Raw genomic sequence first — 16,066 nt, forward strand, 5'->3', positions numbered from 1 at the left:
TTAGAAGTGAAGACTACCAGTGAACTAAAATTTTGGTCTGTTCATTGGACAAAGTTTCCGAGTAGCTTCAGAAAAGAGCACCAGTCATATGGACCCATTTATATTTAAATCTATATGAAGAATTTTCAAAAATTAAGAATAAAAATTCACTACCATTGAAAAGTTTGGGGTCAGTATTATTGATTTAAAAAAACTGTTGCAAAAGATTTATATTTCAAATAAATGCTGTTCTTTCAAACTTTCTATTAATCAAGGAATACTAAAAAAAACAAATGTTTCCACAAAAATATTAAGCAGCACAACTGTTTTTAAGACTAATAATAATGAAATGTTTCTTGAGCATCAAATCAGCATATTAAAAAGATTTCTGAAGGATCATGTGACACTGAAGACTGGAGTAATGATGCTGAAAATTCAGCTTTGCATCACAGGAATAAATGACTACGGAGCCCCGCACATGACATGCAAGAAAAAATAAATAAATTGTGCGTACGATTTTCATTTGTTCCATTGATGTACTAAAACGTGCACACGATTACTATTTCGTTCCCTTGATTTGCTAATTTGTTCCCTCGATTTGCTAAATTGTGCGCACAATTTACTAATTCGTTCTCTCGATTTATAAATAGTGTGCACGATTTAGCAAATCGAGGGAACGAAATAGTAAATCGTGCACACGATTTAGCCTACTATTCTTTTCCTGCATGCCATGTGCGGGGCTCCGTAAATTACATTATAAATATATATAAAAAATAAAATAAAATAAAATAAAAATACAACAACATTAAAACAATTCTGAACAGTAGTATAGGTTTGTAACAACATGAGTGGGTAAATAATAAAGACAGAATTTTCATTTTAGGGTTTCACAATGTCACATTATATTCTGAATTTTTAATGCTCCCTAGTTTTTTCCAGGTCATCCACGAGCCACCGACGGACGCCGTCTCTCTGGTTCATGCCTTCTAATCCCATCTCTCTCTGGATGACATCTGCGCGCCAAATCTTTCCTCTCCTTTCATATCTTTCTCCTCCAGTGGCAGCAGAGGAAAAATGATGGGGGAGAGGATTCCTTGTCATACCCACATCCCTCTCCTTAAGTGTCTCTTTCCAGATTAACCCTATCCTCAAAACTGTGGCATGAGAGACTTAGGAAAGAAATGGAAGGAAGCTTATCCAACAGCACGCCAATGTCTGGAGTCTGGAATGACGAAAAGTAGAAGCTAATTATAATTCATATACTGTATATAAAAGACTTTCAGCAAATCCCACATCTTAACTTGCAGGACTAACTGGTGAAGTTTTGGTAAAATACCAGATCAGTTAGGTTTCAGGCAAATCTCTAAGCGTAATGCAGGAAAAAGATAAAGAGACGGAATATGATACTAATACACCACTCTATTTCTGCAATTCTGTGCACATTATGCAAACTGACTTTCGTTTAGTTCACCAAAAATACTATATCCAACAATGTAATGTGTTTGATTTTACCTTCAAGGTGATGAATCAGTCAGAGATAATATCTCATTATTTAAATAGACATTATATTTCGACACCACGTTATATTACATTATATTTCAACAAAAAGTATATTTCTGCACCAAATTTAAAGCAAGACATCTTTTTTTATATAATACCTGAATGACACCTACTGAATTAAAGATACAATTAAACAAAATGATCCATGCACTCGAATTATCAATACAGATAAACCTATAAATGTAAATTAAAATTCTCTTTCTTAATCTAAAAATAAAATAACAAAATTCATTTTAAATGCTACAAGTAAATTTAGCCATCACAACTTTATAATGTACAGTATGAAAAATGGATATTAATTCCCCATATTTTGTCTGCAAAATATTACATTTACATTATACAAAATATTATATTTTAATGTCTGCAAAATATTACATTTACAGTTATAGTGTTCTTAAATTATTTTTTAAAGATTAACTTTACGTGAATGTAATCTAAATGTTGGATTTTTAAAAGAATATTATCTGGATGCACCTACTAAATTAAATATGCAAAATGATGCAATTTTAAATGTTTGAATAATACATTTGATTTCACATACTATTTTTAAAATTAGTATGCAATATACAGTGTTTTACTGTACAGAATTCAGTAAGCTAGTACTGCATTCAGAGCACAATTAGACAGAAAGAGTGAGCAAGAGAGAGTGTATGTGTGAATTAGAGAGAGAGAGATGAGGAGCATATGGTCTGGGACAGTTTTGAATGGTAAGTGTGCTGTAACGTACACCTGCTGCAGATGGCAGAAAGACTTACAGTTTTATATATAAAAAAAACCCAAACATGCAAATATGTGTCAAACTAACACCTGCTGCAGAATTCATTTACATTAAAACAATGTAGTTTCCTCCAGTTGATACTTCAGACCACTCAAACGCACATGTATGTGCATACACACGAGCCATAAACAACTCCAGACATCTGTCCTGGACTCAGCTCACCTGACTAAAATATAGTGCAGATGAAATCTCCAAATGATTCCTGAAAGACAGAATCCAGTGCAGAAATCCTAAATGTAACAATACGTTAGCAATCAATGCCAAGAGATATTAAAAAAAGGAAATGAATGAAAAACAGTACATTTTATTTAAATGTAACTGAACAAAGCCTCTTCACAGATAAGACCAATGTGGTCATTTCAGATGTGCTTATTTTGGTTGCATCTGACCCAGATTTGTGTTAACTAAATCCACCTGGATGAACGTGACTGATGCTGGCTTGATCAAAGCGATCAATCATGCGTAAGTCATGAGGAACAAATGAGGATCTGAGCTGGTCAGGCGTTTATGCAGCACATTTCATGACCACAGACCACTGGTCCAAAAAACACCACTGAATCTGCAGCACCACTGCAAAAAGAATATTTCATTTAAGTTCTGAGCTTCTATTCAGAACTGTATTAATGTAAAATTAGTTGAATTAGTAACGCAAAGACAACACGTCTTTCTATTGTGCAAACTGTACCCATTAACAAACATACAGCACGACCAGCCTAGTCCGATTCATGAACAGATGGTTCTTAAGAGCCGATTCTCTTCATGAATCACTTAAAAAGACTCTTAACTTCAGTTTGAAACACACTGACGAATCCTTCACTGAACTGAACTGAATCAATCAGAATTTAATTAACATCTCACTCATTTAAAGGGGACATTGAATGCAAAATTCACTTTTACATGATGTTTGTATATAAATGTCTTAGCAGTGTGTGGACACAACCACCCTACATTGATACAAATCCATTCACTCCTTTTTTTTTAATCCCCAAAAACCTGAAAGGTCTCAATTATCAAGCCGTTTTGATTTTCTGAGCAGTATGACATCATACTGCTCAGGCCCTGCCCACGACCGCTGACGGACTGTCCCGTATTAGTATATTTCCGCCCTCAGCCAGTTGTACGCTGTCCACCATTTTCTCCGTGCTCAAGAAAAGAATATTTCATTTAAGTTCTGAGCTTCTATTCAGAACTGTATTAATGTAAAATTAGTTGAATTAGTAACGCAAAGACAACACGTCTTTCTATTGTGCAAACTGCACAACTGCACCCATTAACAAACATACAGCACGACCAGCCTAGTCCGATTCATGAACAGATGGTTCTTAAGAGCCGATTCTCTTCATGAATCACTTAAAAAGACTCTTAACTTCAGTTTGAAACACACTGACGAATCCTTCACTGAACTGAACTGAATCAATCAGAATTTAATTAACATCTCACTCATTTAAAGGGGACATCGAATGCAAAATTCACTTTTACATGATGTTTGTATATAAATGTCTTAGCAGTGTGTGGACACAACCACCCTACATTGATACAAAAAACAGAGCTGTTTTTGACAAAGTAAAAAGGGTGTTGTTTTACACGACCATTGCGGAATTTTAACCAAAGTATGTTACAGACATTACATGAAGACCCTAGAGAATCATACCAACTTGTGGAAAATGGGCATCCGATGTCCCCTTTAACTGCAAGTCTTTAGTTTTGTGCATTTAAAGTCCTTGAAACGTAATATCAAAATTAGCAATGTATTGACATGAAATAAAAAAATAATTTTTTATTTATTCATTTTTTTTTAATAATTAAAAAAAACACTAAAAACTCAAATAATTTGAATTAAATTTTGAAATCACAACATTATAATGTATAAAAATACAGAAATTAGCAATGAATTGACAAAAATAAAATTATTATAAAAAATAAACACTAAAAAATTTAGGAATCAAAACATTGTTCAGTATACAAAATATATGTTCATTTTGAGATTTGCTAAAGACTACATTTAACAGTGTTATATTAACTAAAATGATCAAATGTAAAAATAGTCAAAATAATTAGGCACATTTAAATATCCAATATCAGATAATATATGATATTCAATATAGAATGATAAACAATAAATAATCACCTGTAATCAAAAATCATTCATATGGCAACATAGAGTTAAAAAGTAAAAGATACAGAGAGATTTGTATGCTCTATATGTGCACTAGCAAAAGGACAAAGCACAGATTTGTAGACCAGAAGAAGAAACAACGCTAACAGAGGAGGGTGTTTGTGGTGGACAGGGTGGCCAGCCCTGCTAATTAGACCACAGAGGCGAACAGCTCCAGGGGTGTTGTTAGAATTTTCATAACCATCATTAGAAATCAAAGGATGAGGAAACACGGGGCTCTTTTCAAGCCACATCTTCAAAAAAGAGGCTCCACGGCCAGACCTGACAGCACACCTGAGAGAAAAGCCAGCAGAAAGATGGACACACTAACTGAGCCTCTCCAGCTGCACAGACGTCAATACAGTCTGGGGCTGTGAACACATGACTCTATAGCCCAGATCACTTTTGTTCCTCTGCTTCTCTGAAGCACACATTTCTCTCTATCTCTCTCTCTCTGTGTCACACTATAATGACTTCTCCTGCTAAGGAAATTTGATGTGACCAGACAGGATCAGAGCTGTGGGCGAGGGAAGACAGGCCAACTGCAGCTCTCCTTGAGATATTATTATATGCAACAATACAAAAAAATCTATTTAAAACAACACACAAATAAAACACCATAGCGTCTCATGCCTCTATGGTGTTAAGTTTTGGTCATCATTCAGATGAGGTCCGTTACACTTATGAAAGTTACAAAAGTTATTTAGTCAAGAATAGTGTGCGATCTTTTGTCTTTTGTTATTTGATTAGCATTAAAGTGCAGACAGCAGCGCTAGGATTATGCAACAGACATTATACAGCTCAGTGCCTTCCCGCAGTTAATTAATAAACCATCGTTTGTTATATCTGCCTTTTTCCTTATATAGCCGATATGCCGATGGTTGTAAATTGAGGAAAAATCGGCCGATACATCGGTGCATCCCTAATAAATATGTTAATTTAAACATTAAATATGTCTTTAAATTAAATTGTCTGATAACATACACTACCATTTAAATGTTCAGTGGTCAGCAAGTTTTTTTTTTGTAAGAAATGAATTATTTTATTCAGCAAGGACACGTGTAAAGACAATAACAGTACTGCAAAATGACAGTAAAGACATTTATAATGTTACAAAAGATTTTTTATTTAGAATAAATATTGTTCTTTTGAACTTTCTATTCATCAAAGAATCCCGAATTTCTTTTTATCATGGTTTCCAAAAAAATGTTAATCGAAAATTTGAACCGTTTTAAACATTGATAATAACACAAAATGTTTCTTGACCAGCAAATCAGCATATATGAATGATTTCTGAAGGATCATGTGACACTGAAGACTGGAGAAATGATGCTGAAAATTCAGCTTTGCATCACAGGAATAAATTACACTGGCTACAGTTGACGGTAGCCATTGACTTCCACAGTATAGAAAAAGGCTACCATCAAATGCTTCGATACAAACATTCTTCAAAATATCTTCTGTGTTCAATAGAAGAAATAAACTCATACAGGTTTAGACCAACTTGGGTGAGTAAATGAATTTTCATTTTTGGGTGAACTAGTTTTATATCATCCACCTTGATCTCCAGATGCAGACATCTCCCCTATTGAAAAAAAAACCCTATTGGTCAGCCACTATTCAATGTCCTTTCTCAGTTCCATTATGATCAAAAGTCAACGATCAGACAGAATACTCTGAAACACAGTCACCGTCACTCCCACACACACTGCCTGACATATTTCATATTTCTGTGTCCCAATTACAAGCTCCTGCCCTTCAGCCCTCAAACATTTGAGGCTTTCTTCCGCTCCAGGATGCTTTTGTGCCCCTTCCACCTGCCACTCTACAGCTCTGAAGTGCACATCTGCAGTGCTTTCCCATAGATATGGGCAGGAAACAGCCCAGTATCAAAAAGGAGCAACCGAGATTCCTGCTTACTCTCATGCATGCATAATCACGGCAGTCTTTCTTTCAGCTGCCAAAATGAGTCCAAAACAATCAGTAAAATAACGATGGAAAACTTTTGTGTGTGATACAAACCCTCCGGCTTGGCTAAGACTGTGGAGAGTTTCCAGAGACCTGGGCTGGGGCAAAAAGAAAGAATACCCAAGAGATCTGAAATACTGCGCTCTGGCACCTCAAGCGTTAAAACTCCCAGAGGCTGAAATCTTAGCTCCAGTCAAGACTTCACTGAGCTGAACATTGGCTGTTTCTTTAAGCTGAAACCCTGTAGGCACAGTGGCTGATTTGCATGTACTACCTCTGAAACCACTGGGACGTTTCGCTCAGTAGAGAGAACCACACACCTCTTGGCAAGGTCAACAGTAACGGTGCACAACCAAGTGGGACTGACTGGAAATATGGAGAAAAAAAAGCAAGATGATCAGCCTCAGACATGACTTTAGGGCGTTTGCTCAAGATGATTCCCATTAGACCGAAAACTAATCTTGCAAGTGGGGCTAAAAAAATGAAAGACGATGAGGAGAGAGGGGAAAAACAGGCAATTTTCCCAGAGAGGAGTGCTGCTTGTCAAGTTCATTTTCTGACAACAGTTCCTCCCCTGGAGCCCTGGATGCGCTGCTGTGTATCGACAGTCACAGCAGGAAGCTCATCCAATCATAGCAGCCGCTTCAATGGGACAGACCTAAAATACTGCGCCAATGTGATTATCGATCCACAAATAACTCATCTCCCTTTACAAAGCCAAAGCAGAAGTCTGCTGACGGACTCCTCTGAGACTACATGCAACCTAGCAGACATCACATACCAGTTTGTGGGCATTAAGTATGATCTAAAATGTATATTAATGAATTTATTAGGGACAGAGTGCCTGTTTGTGGGAGATAAAGTGTGATTGGAACTTTAAAGAAAGATGATGTTTGTAATGTTATTCATATTAATATATTTTCTTCTGTGAAAGTTTAAAGTCACAGCAGGAAAATAATATGTAGGGTGGGATTTAAGCATTACTGGAAAATATTTTTTTTAAATATCATAAATGTGGTAAATCTTTACTTTTGTCAAATGTAGTGTCTGAAAAAAATAAAGAAAAAGAAAATTGCAAAAAAAATAAAATAAAATTATCTGGAGAAATTAATAGTTTTACTCAGCAAGAATGCATTAAACTCAAAAGTGACAGTAAAGACATTTAAATGTTAGAAAATACTTATATTTAAAATAATAATTGTTTTTCTTTTTTTACTTTCTATTCCTCAAAGAATCCAGAAAAAAATGTATCAAGCTTTCCACAAAAATGTTATGCAGCACATCTGCTTTCAACATTTATAATAAGAAGAAATGTTTCTTGAGCAGCACATCAGCATATATGAATGATTTCTGAAGGATCATGTGACACTGAAGACTGGAGTAATGATGCTGAAAATTCAGCTTTGACATCACAGGAATAAATTTAAAATATATACAAATAGAAAGCAGACATTTTAAATTGTGATAATATTTCACAATATTACTGTTTTTGATCAAATAATTGCAGTCTTGGTGCCTTCTTTCAAAAACATTTAAAATCTATATAAAATCTAAATAAATAAATTGTTTGGTCTGAGATCTGTAAATTAATATCATGTTGCACTAAAAGGCAAATACGTGCAAATCACAGATTTTTAAAAAATAGTGTCATTTGAGACTGATCAGTTTCTTTCTTTCCTTCACAATGTTAGAACAGAACAACACTTTATGTTTTATGTCATAATTCCTCTAGCAAGTCATATGACACTTTAAAAAATGCTAAAACGCAACATGACTTACATAACTCTGCAGGTCAGTGTGGTCTGCACGTGCTTCTGGAATTCTGGATATTTAGAGGCCAGATACACAAAGTCTGGAGGTTTATCCTTATAACGGTTTCGAGGATGCATGGATTTATTCAGCGCCATTCTTTCTGCAACAAGACAAGATTGCACATGACACCACAAACAGCAGCAAAACAAAGTCATAACCCATTTCAAAGGCCCCAAATTAAAATCCTGTGATCATTTATTCACCCTCGCGTTGTTCCGAACATATATGGACATTTTCAAACAGTAATATTAGACAGATTGTCCGCTCATTGAGCAGTCACCATTCACTTTCATTGTGTGCAAAATCCAACAACAAGATGTTATGAAAGTCAAAATTGCATAACAAAATTAGACAATGAGTCATAAGGGTTTGGAAAAACATAAGGGTGAGTATATGAAGACAGAAGTTAGATTTTTGGATGAACTGTTGCTTTAAGTCTTGTTTTCCATGTGAATGAATTAAAGCGCGATACAGACTGTGTCTATTTAAAGAGGAAACATACTGTCTGTGTATTATGTAATAAATGATCTAAAAACACAAGTAAGTGTTCAGGGCTAATTCTCTTGAGATATGCTAAGAGAGTAAGTAGACAAACAGCTAACTGATTCACCAGACAGCACACTGTAAACTAGGGATGGGCGTATCGATATATCGATACTGACACGAGTATCGAAAGTATCGATACTCAAACTAAAAATATCGATACTAAGGAGTGTTTTATTTACCAGTGATTTTATTTATTTAAAATAATAATAATAATAATAATGTGTACAAATGCATTGAATTGGACAAATAACATTTGTTCGCAAGTAATTGTGTAGGACAGAACTATTTTCCTGCTCATCTGAACACACGCAAATGTTGCAGGACAGAACCAATCAATCAGAGAGCGTTCACTCACTTCTGACAGTACATTCAAACAGGGCTGCTTTTCCCAAAAGTATCATAAGATAGCATTAAAGCTTTTGGGAACGGCAGCCCTGAACAATGCTTATCAGAGGACAGAAGAACAGAGTCATTTCACAATAAACAAATTGAAATCGTAGCCTACAGTTTGTGCAATTACACTTATTTAAATTGAACGTTGAAAGATAATATAGATCATGTTCTATTCTGTAATGTTAATAGAAATCATACACTGTCAGAACAAAAAGGTTGCATTCTATGCATGCAACAGCCGGTCACTGGCAGTCCCTTATGATAATGAACCATGGTTTTACTAAAGTGACTGTAGTTTAACTGTAGTATTTGTAGATTTGAATCATGTGTAAACAAAAAACACATTTGAACCATGTGTAAACAAAAATATAACCTAATAAATTACAATTAAGGCGTATTGAATGTTAAAATGTTTTTTAAACATATAGCTAAGTGGTTGTCATTACCCAATTTACTCTTAGTAATTTAATAATTTTCATCATTTAAAAGTTTATTTCATAAGTATCGTATCGGTATCGACGATACTGCCTTGAAAAATATCGGTATCGTATCGAAAACAAAATAAGTGGTATCGCCCATCCCTACTGTAAACATGCATCTGTAACAAACAGCACACGCGACACTCTACCGTTTCGATAGACCGGAAGAATAGATAAATACCAATAGAACGAAAACTTCGGTAGTTTCTTAGTGTTCAGCACTCTCGGCTGTCATTGGCAAATCACGTTGTCCCAACATTCGTGTTTGTTCCAGCATTCCGCTTTAGTCACAATTCTGCACCGGCGCACACATATGGCGTAATGGAATCGGTTTATTTAACTATATATTTGACATTAGACAGGACAAATCTTGCGCTTATGTCGAGATTCCCCATTAGCATATATATATATATTTTTTTTGTTGCAATTTTACTATTGGAATAGATTTTCTTTTCCCATGGCTGTTTTTCTACTGTTGATTATTGTTCTTTTATATTTGCGTATTTATAAATGAAAAAAAAAAATCACTAACACAGACAACACATTATAGAAAAACTATTTCCTATTACAGTCTAATTATAATAAGGTTATTAAAACTTTATATTCCACATGCAGATATTATATCCACAAACTAAAATGGCTAATGAGACCTAAATTTCACCTCTTGAATTTATTTTAAAACTGTTTACAATTTTATTGCATTATATTTTTAGATTTTCTCCCATTTTTTTATTGTTTTATTTACATGTTAATAAATTTGATGCGGGTACGATCAGCGACACTCCCACACTTTTACTGTTTGATCTACACTCCCGGTGACGACATATGGAGCTGACTTGTGGAAATCTGCGGAGAGATTAGAGACACTGTACTTTAGGAACACAGACTTGAGCTTAAAAATTATATTAAGATTAGTACTCAACCAATATGTATTTTTTTGATGGCCTGTATTGAGGCCCTGTCATTCTTAGCGCTGTCAAAATAAAGGTCCCACTTCCAACACTTGTCGACCAAACAGAAAAACTCATCACTCCACTGACAATGATTTAAAAAATGCCAAATATTGGTTGATATAATGAAGATGTGATCCTCAAACTGTGATCAGTCCAACATGGCAGCATTAGCTCAGTCAATGGCATGATTTAAGGGTCGGGCTGCCTGATCATTTGACCAATGGAAGAGGAGGGAGATATCTTGTTTGAAAATCCTAACTGTACCAGTTCCATTTGGTGATGCTTGTGCCACAGAAATGACACATTTCCACTTTTAAAACATGCATAAAACACTTGATATAGCAGGATTCACAAGCTCAACCACTGTCGAGAGACCTGAAGCCTCAAACAAACACTCAGTTCTCTACTCACACCAAAACCATTGTTTCAAATCAATAGCCTGGAGGACGAGTGCTGTGTACTGAAGTGCTTTTAAAAGAATAACATCAAGTATCTCTAGAGAGCTTCAGTGCCTTGATCCACTGAAAAGATCTGGACTCAGGCAGTTGAAAGACTGGAGGGTTCAGCGTTTTCTCTGAACATGCTGCCAACGGCTGACAGGACTACCTTTTGTAAAGTAACAAACTCAATCTTAACCTGAGAAATCACTCTTTGGGGAAGCAAGGATGCACTGTACACTTCTAAAAGGCATCTTTACCCTTCCTCGGTCATTAAAACAACTAATATGCATTTCAAACAACATCAGAAACCAGTGAGAGAAGATGAGTTTTTATATGACCGCTTACCCAGAGAGGTAACAAAATGTTCATGGGCACTCAAGGTCTTCATGCAGCGCTTGTTTTTGTAATCCCAGATCCTCAAAGTCTTGTCATCAGCGCAGCTCACGATGAACTTTCCTCCAGGGTGCACAAGAACCCCACGCACCCAGTTATCATGGCCAACCTGAAGACAACACCAAACAAAATGTTTCAGATTTGGACAAAAGCATAAAACTTCTCAAATAGTCTCATTACTATTTGAGAATTATTATTATTATTATTATTACGCACTTCAGAGAATCACAGCAATTTCACAAGACCGACTCACCAGTGTCATAAGGCACATGCCAGTGCTAACATCCCACATCTTGATAGTCTTGTCTCTGGAACCAGACAACAGGAAAGGACCAGGTTTCCCGCTCTTCTTGCTCTGGTGTAAAAAAGAAAAAAAAAACAGGAAAAACTATTGAGCTTTTGAACCTTCTACATTCTTAGTGTAATTTAGTGTCAGTTTGTTTTATGCTGTTCTCACTGAAAACATTCATTCTAAAAAAAACACTGTTTTTGTGTATAATATATTTTCAATAAATATAGATAAATATTTACGGTTTTTCCTAGAAGGAAAATGCAATAGTGTCTGGGTAAGTCTTTAACCCACAACAAGGTTACGGAAACAACTTTATTAAGACAGATGCACTACAAACAGCATCATTAGAGGTGGCTGAGACTCTAGCAGAGGCGCATATATCAGACATCCAGTAATAACACTTTGAATACCACACCTTAGTACTGAGAGCCATTACATATCTTGTGCAGTCAATGAAAAGGGGGGATATAACAAGAGCAGAGGTGTTTGGGGTGATAATGCATTTAGATAGTTCTGCAAAGAATGGATGGTCATTAAATTCAAGGCCTTATCTATTATTCTACCTCCATAAAAGGCCAACTCTGCTTGAGGGGGGAGTGCGAACAGACACATTAAAAACAAAATTGCTCTTGCCGAGAGGCTGGCATGCTCTGACAAATGTGTTCAGGCACATTTATACTTTTAGACAGAGCTGCTGTAATGACATACAAGGCTTTGTAATTAACATCTGTGACAGTGTTACTGGTGTCAAGAGATTGTTTTAATTCCACCTGAACAGGTTTGACAAGATCAAAGATGACTGACTAAATATGTTCACTTTTTAACATTGAGGAGAAAGTTCTCTTTACATAAAAATAGTAATTACTGTGAGGGTTAAAGGCTGTATTCAACATGCTGTGAGGGCTAATGGTTCATCAGATAAACATGAAATTGGACACAGTTGATCATAAGACCAGCAATAAAAATCCAAATGGTACGTTCTTCACCTTAGGCTATCAAGTGCTAATACCACCTATGTCATTTCACAGTCTATTTCAAACCATTGTACATGACAAATTTAGATGATCAGTTGAAAATCAAAGGACCCATCAAAACGTGTTGAAAGGGCATAGCAAAGTAGAGACCAATAAAAATCTCAAACGATAATGCATTGATTATTTACACAAACAAAGATCCTTTGATTCAAACCTTTTTTTTTTTTAAATGCAAGGTTAAAAGTGGAAAAAATGCCGGTTGACCTGTAATAGCATCTGAGACCTGGTTTCTTGAAGCCTCTGTGTAGACTTCTTTTAGAAAATTGTTTTACCTAGTATTTTACTGTATTCATTTTGTGCATATTACATGTTACTATTACTTATTACCAGTGGTCAACGAATTACACATCACAAATACACAGAGTAAAAGTTCAAACCTAAATATGATTTTCATTTACCATAATCAATACCAAAATTCTGCATTAAGGTAGTTTTGTGGACAAAAAGAAAGATCCATTGTCTATTGGCAAGAGTGTTACTGGTTCATTGTAAAGAATCGGCTTATTTAGGAATCGTTGTTAAAGCAGTTTCAGATAGCATAAACAATTATTGAACATATTAAATGGCATAATTATTTGCCATTACAAATGCTATTTTCACTCTGTGCTCTCACCTCTGAGCCAGTCGCCTCTAGGATGGTGGGATGGGCACTTTCAGGGGCCCAAGAAATGCACTCCACAACATGCTCATGCTCACGCAGCTCCGCCTTGCATTCTTTTGTGGCCACCACCCAAACGCGCACCGTCTGGTCATTAGAACTACTTGCGATCAGGGTCCCGTCTTGGTTGGGCCGCACCATGCGCACCCACTCTCTGTGGCCGGTGAATGTCTTGACACAGTACCTGTTTTGCAATGCCAACAAACACAGATTTAACCACATTTATCATTGTCAAGATCATTTCTATTATAAAATATAGTGCTGTCAAATGATAAATTTTTTTTTTTTTTTTTAAATTAACTAATTAATCAAATTTATTTCTGAAATTAATCTTGATTAATCCCACCTAACAAAGTTTTTAAATATACTTTTATATTGCAATAATTTCACATTCAATCTTTAAATGAATGTAGAAACAACAAAGACAGTATATATTTAATATTTGTTTAATGGCATCTTTTTTTTATGACTGAAGGCGAGTATCACTGATACCAACACTACTGATGTCTCTAGGAAGCAGTTTTTCCCTAATATTTAACCATTGACTAGCCATTCAACATTACAGTATAATTGAGAGTTATCAATTTGAACATCTATTACACTTTAAAAAATAAATTTTAATTTAAGTGAACTTTAAACAGTCTTAACATAAACCCATTATAATAAATATCATGATTACCTGTGCCCTTCAGCAAGAAGGAAATATATAGAAATCGAATAAGTTATCAAACACTAATTCTAAATTAAATATAGATGAATCCTTAAAGCTACAAAAGTTATTGATTTCCTCTTTTTTTCTTTTACTTTTATTCTTTGATTAACAGACATCACAGCAGCTGGGTTATTAGATTTTTTTTCTGCTGTTACTTTAAAAGCTGCCGCTGCTGAACATGATGCGGTTCTGACCCACTTCAGGTCTTAAAGGGCCTGTTCACACCTGGTCACTTCATGCTTTTTCTCTGATCAAATAGCTATCTGATCGTGAAAAGACCAGGTGTAAATGCTCTCCGAAACGCTTTCGAGATGGGTTTAAATTCAATCGCTCAAACCATTTCAGGAGGTGGTCTGGGACACATTCCAGACGAAACTGGACAAGTGTAAATGCATCTGGTTGTTGAAACCACATACAGTATGTAAATTTTACTTCTCCCAAAATGTTAAAATAATAAATGTGTGAGAGCGTGTTATATGCTATATGACATGTTATAGTCAGATATGACAGCACTAATGCAACACGCATCGCCACAAAGGAGTAGCTGAGTATCTCTCTTTAGCAAGCTGACGTGCAAACTGCTGCAAATTAAACTGAAAATAAGTTGCAGATGCTCAACACACGATCATCTTCATTAAAAGTAGACATGTAGACTCTCTCTCGGTGACATTGCATGCTCATAGTTTCTTTTGCGCTTTAATATGAGATGATACAGGCAACAGCGCGCCGCCACCGCATTTGTGCGTGCAACTGAAGAGCACATGCTATGAGCAAAGTATAACGCTGACAGGACAGGAAATTGAGATTTTACTGGCATGTGGCCTGATAACATTTCATCTCTGTTGTTCTACTGAAGCTCCCTCATCACCTGTGCCGTTTCTGCACTTGTTTGTCAAGAAAAAGAGACAGAAGCAGCAGTTGTGAGTAGGGTGGCCAACCCTAGCTCCACCCCTGTGTTATCTGCGTTAAATATTTTTAACTTGTTAAACTTAAAAAACATTAATGCGAACGCCCTATTTGATTTACAACATCAAAAATGCTGGAGAGCAGAATTTCACTTTGTTACTTGTTCAACATTTACACAGGTGCTTTTCAGCTGAAGAAACTCAACAATACAGTAACTGTATTGTTGGACAGTTTTGTTGTCGCAAACTATGGTTAGGGGTACATATTAAGATCACCAACCTTTGTTTTGGCAGCCCAGGACTTTATCCAATAAGTACATTTTAAGCAAATATCAAATTAAAAGAATGAAACCTGCATACAGCATTTGCTAAATGACTTACCCAGTGGCCACCTCCCAAATTTTAATGGTTTTATCCCTTGAGGCAGAAACTATGTGATCTCCATTGGGCATAATAGCTACAGATGAAACATTATGGTCATGCCCTGAAAAAAAATAAAGAAAAGAATTAAGTATGAAATATTCCAGATTGTCCTGAAATTGACATCCAAAGAAGAACCAACAATGTCTGACATGAATAACACTGAATTCATTTTGGGATTCAGCACATAATATACACATTTCTACCATACAAATCAAACCGTCATGCACATTAGGATCTGACAATGAGTGGTTAAGCTTTAAAACATATTGAACAATTTAATGGAGAATAAGAAGCTGCTAATTTGCCTTGGGCTGCTTTGTTCTCACAGTGTGCGGCGAAAGAGATGAGCTAATTACACAGAACGCCATTTTTAAGCTCCTGAATAGATGATGAAACTAAGTAGCCTAGAGAAAGCAGTCTTAAATATGGGGGGAGAACCACAAAATGTTATCTCGTCTCAAAGAGGATAATTAAACTGCTGTCCAAATCTCCTAATCTTCCGCTAAAGCAGGCGACCCATGAAGCGAGACGGGGAGAGAGAGAGAGAGAGAGAGAGAGAGAGAGAGAGAGAGAGAGAGAGAGAGAG

General features: G+C 35.7%; 1 protein-coding gene and 1 pseudogene across 3 annotated transcripts in view; both read right to left on the reverse strand.

Moving 5' to 3' along the window:
• LOC107592617 (methyltransferase-like protein 16) overlaps positions 1-9,938 on the reverse strand; it is a 29,540-nt pseudogene extending 19,602 nt beyond the window's left edge.
• A 498-nt stretch (positions 9,939-10,436) lies between these two features.
• LOC107592620 (lissencephaly-1 homolog A) overlaps positions 10,437-16,066 on the reverse strand; it is a 47,564-nt gene continuing 41,934 nt past the window's right edge. For all 3 annotated transcript variants that reach the window (XM_016282156.1, XM_016282158.1, XM_016282157.1), the window contains exons 7-11: positions 15,439-15,541; positions 13,396-13,624; positions 11,710-11,811; positions 11,409-11,565; positions 10,437-10,516 (exon numbers count right to left, since the gene is read on the reverse strand). In XM_016282156.1, coding sequence (XP_016137642.1) covers positions 10,443-10,516; positions 11,409-11,565; positions 11,710-11,811; positions 13,396-13,624; positions 15,439-15,541 — 665 coding nt within the window. In that variant the 3' untranslated portion in view covers positions 10,437-10,442. The remainder of the gene's footprint in view (positions 10,517-11,408; positions 11,566-11,709; positions 11,812-13,395; positions 13,625-15,438; positions 15,542-16,066) is intronic.

This window comes from Sinocyclocheilus grahami, unplaced genomic scaffold (assembly GCF_001515645.1).
Source record: "Sinocyclocheilus grahami isolate Dianchi unplaced genomic scaffold, SAMN03320097.WGS_v1.1 scaffold155.1, whole genome shotgun sequence".
Taxonomy (NCBI): Eukaryota; Metazoa; Chordata; class Actinopteri; order Cypriniformes; family Cyprinidae; genus Sinocyclocheilus; species Sinocyclocheilus grahami.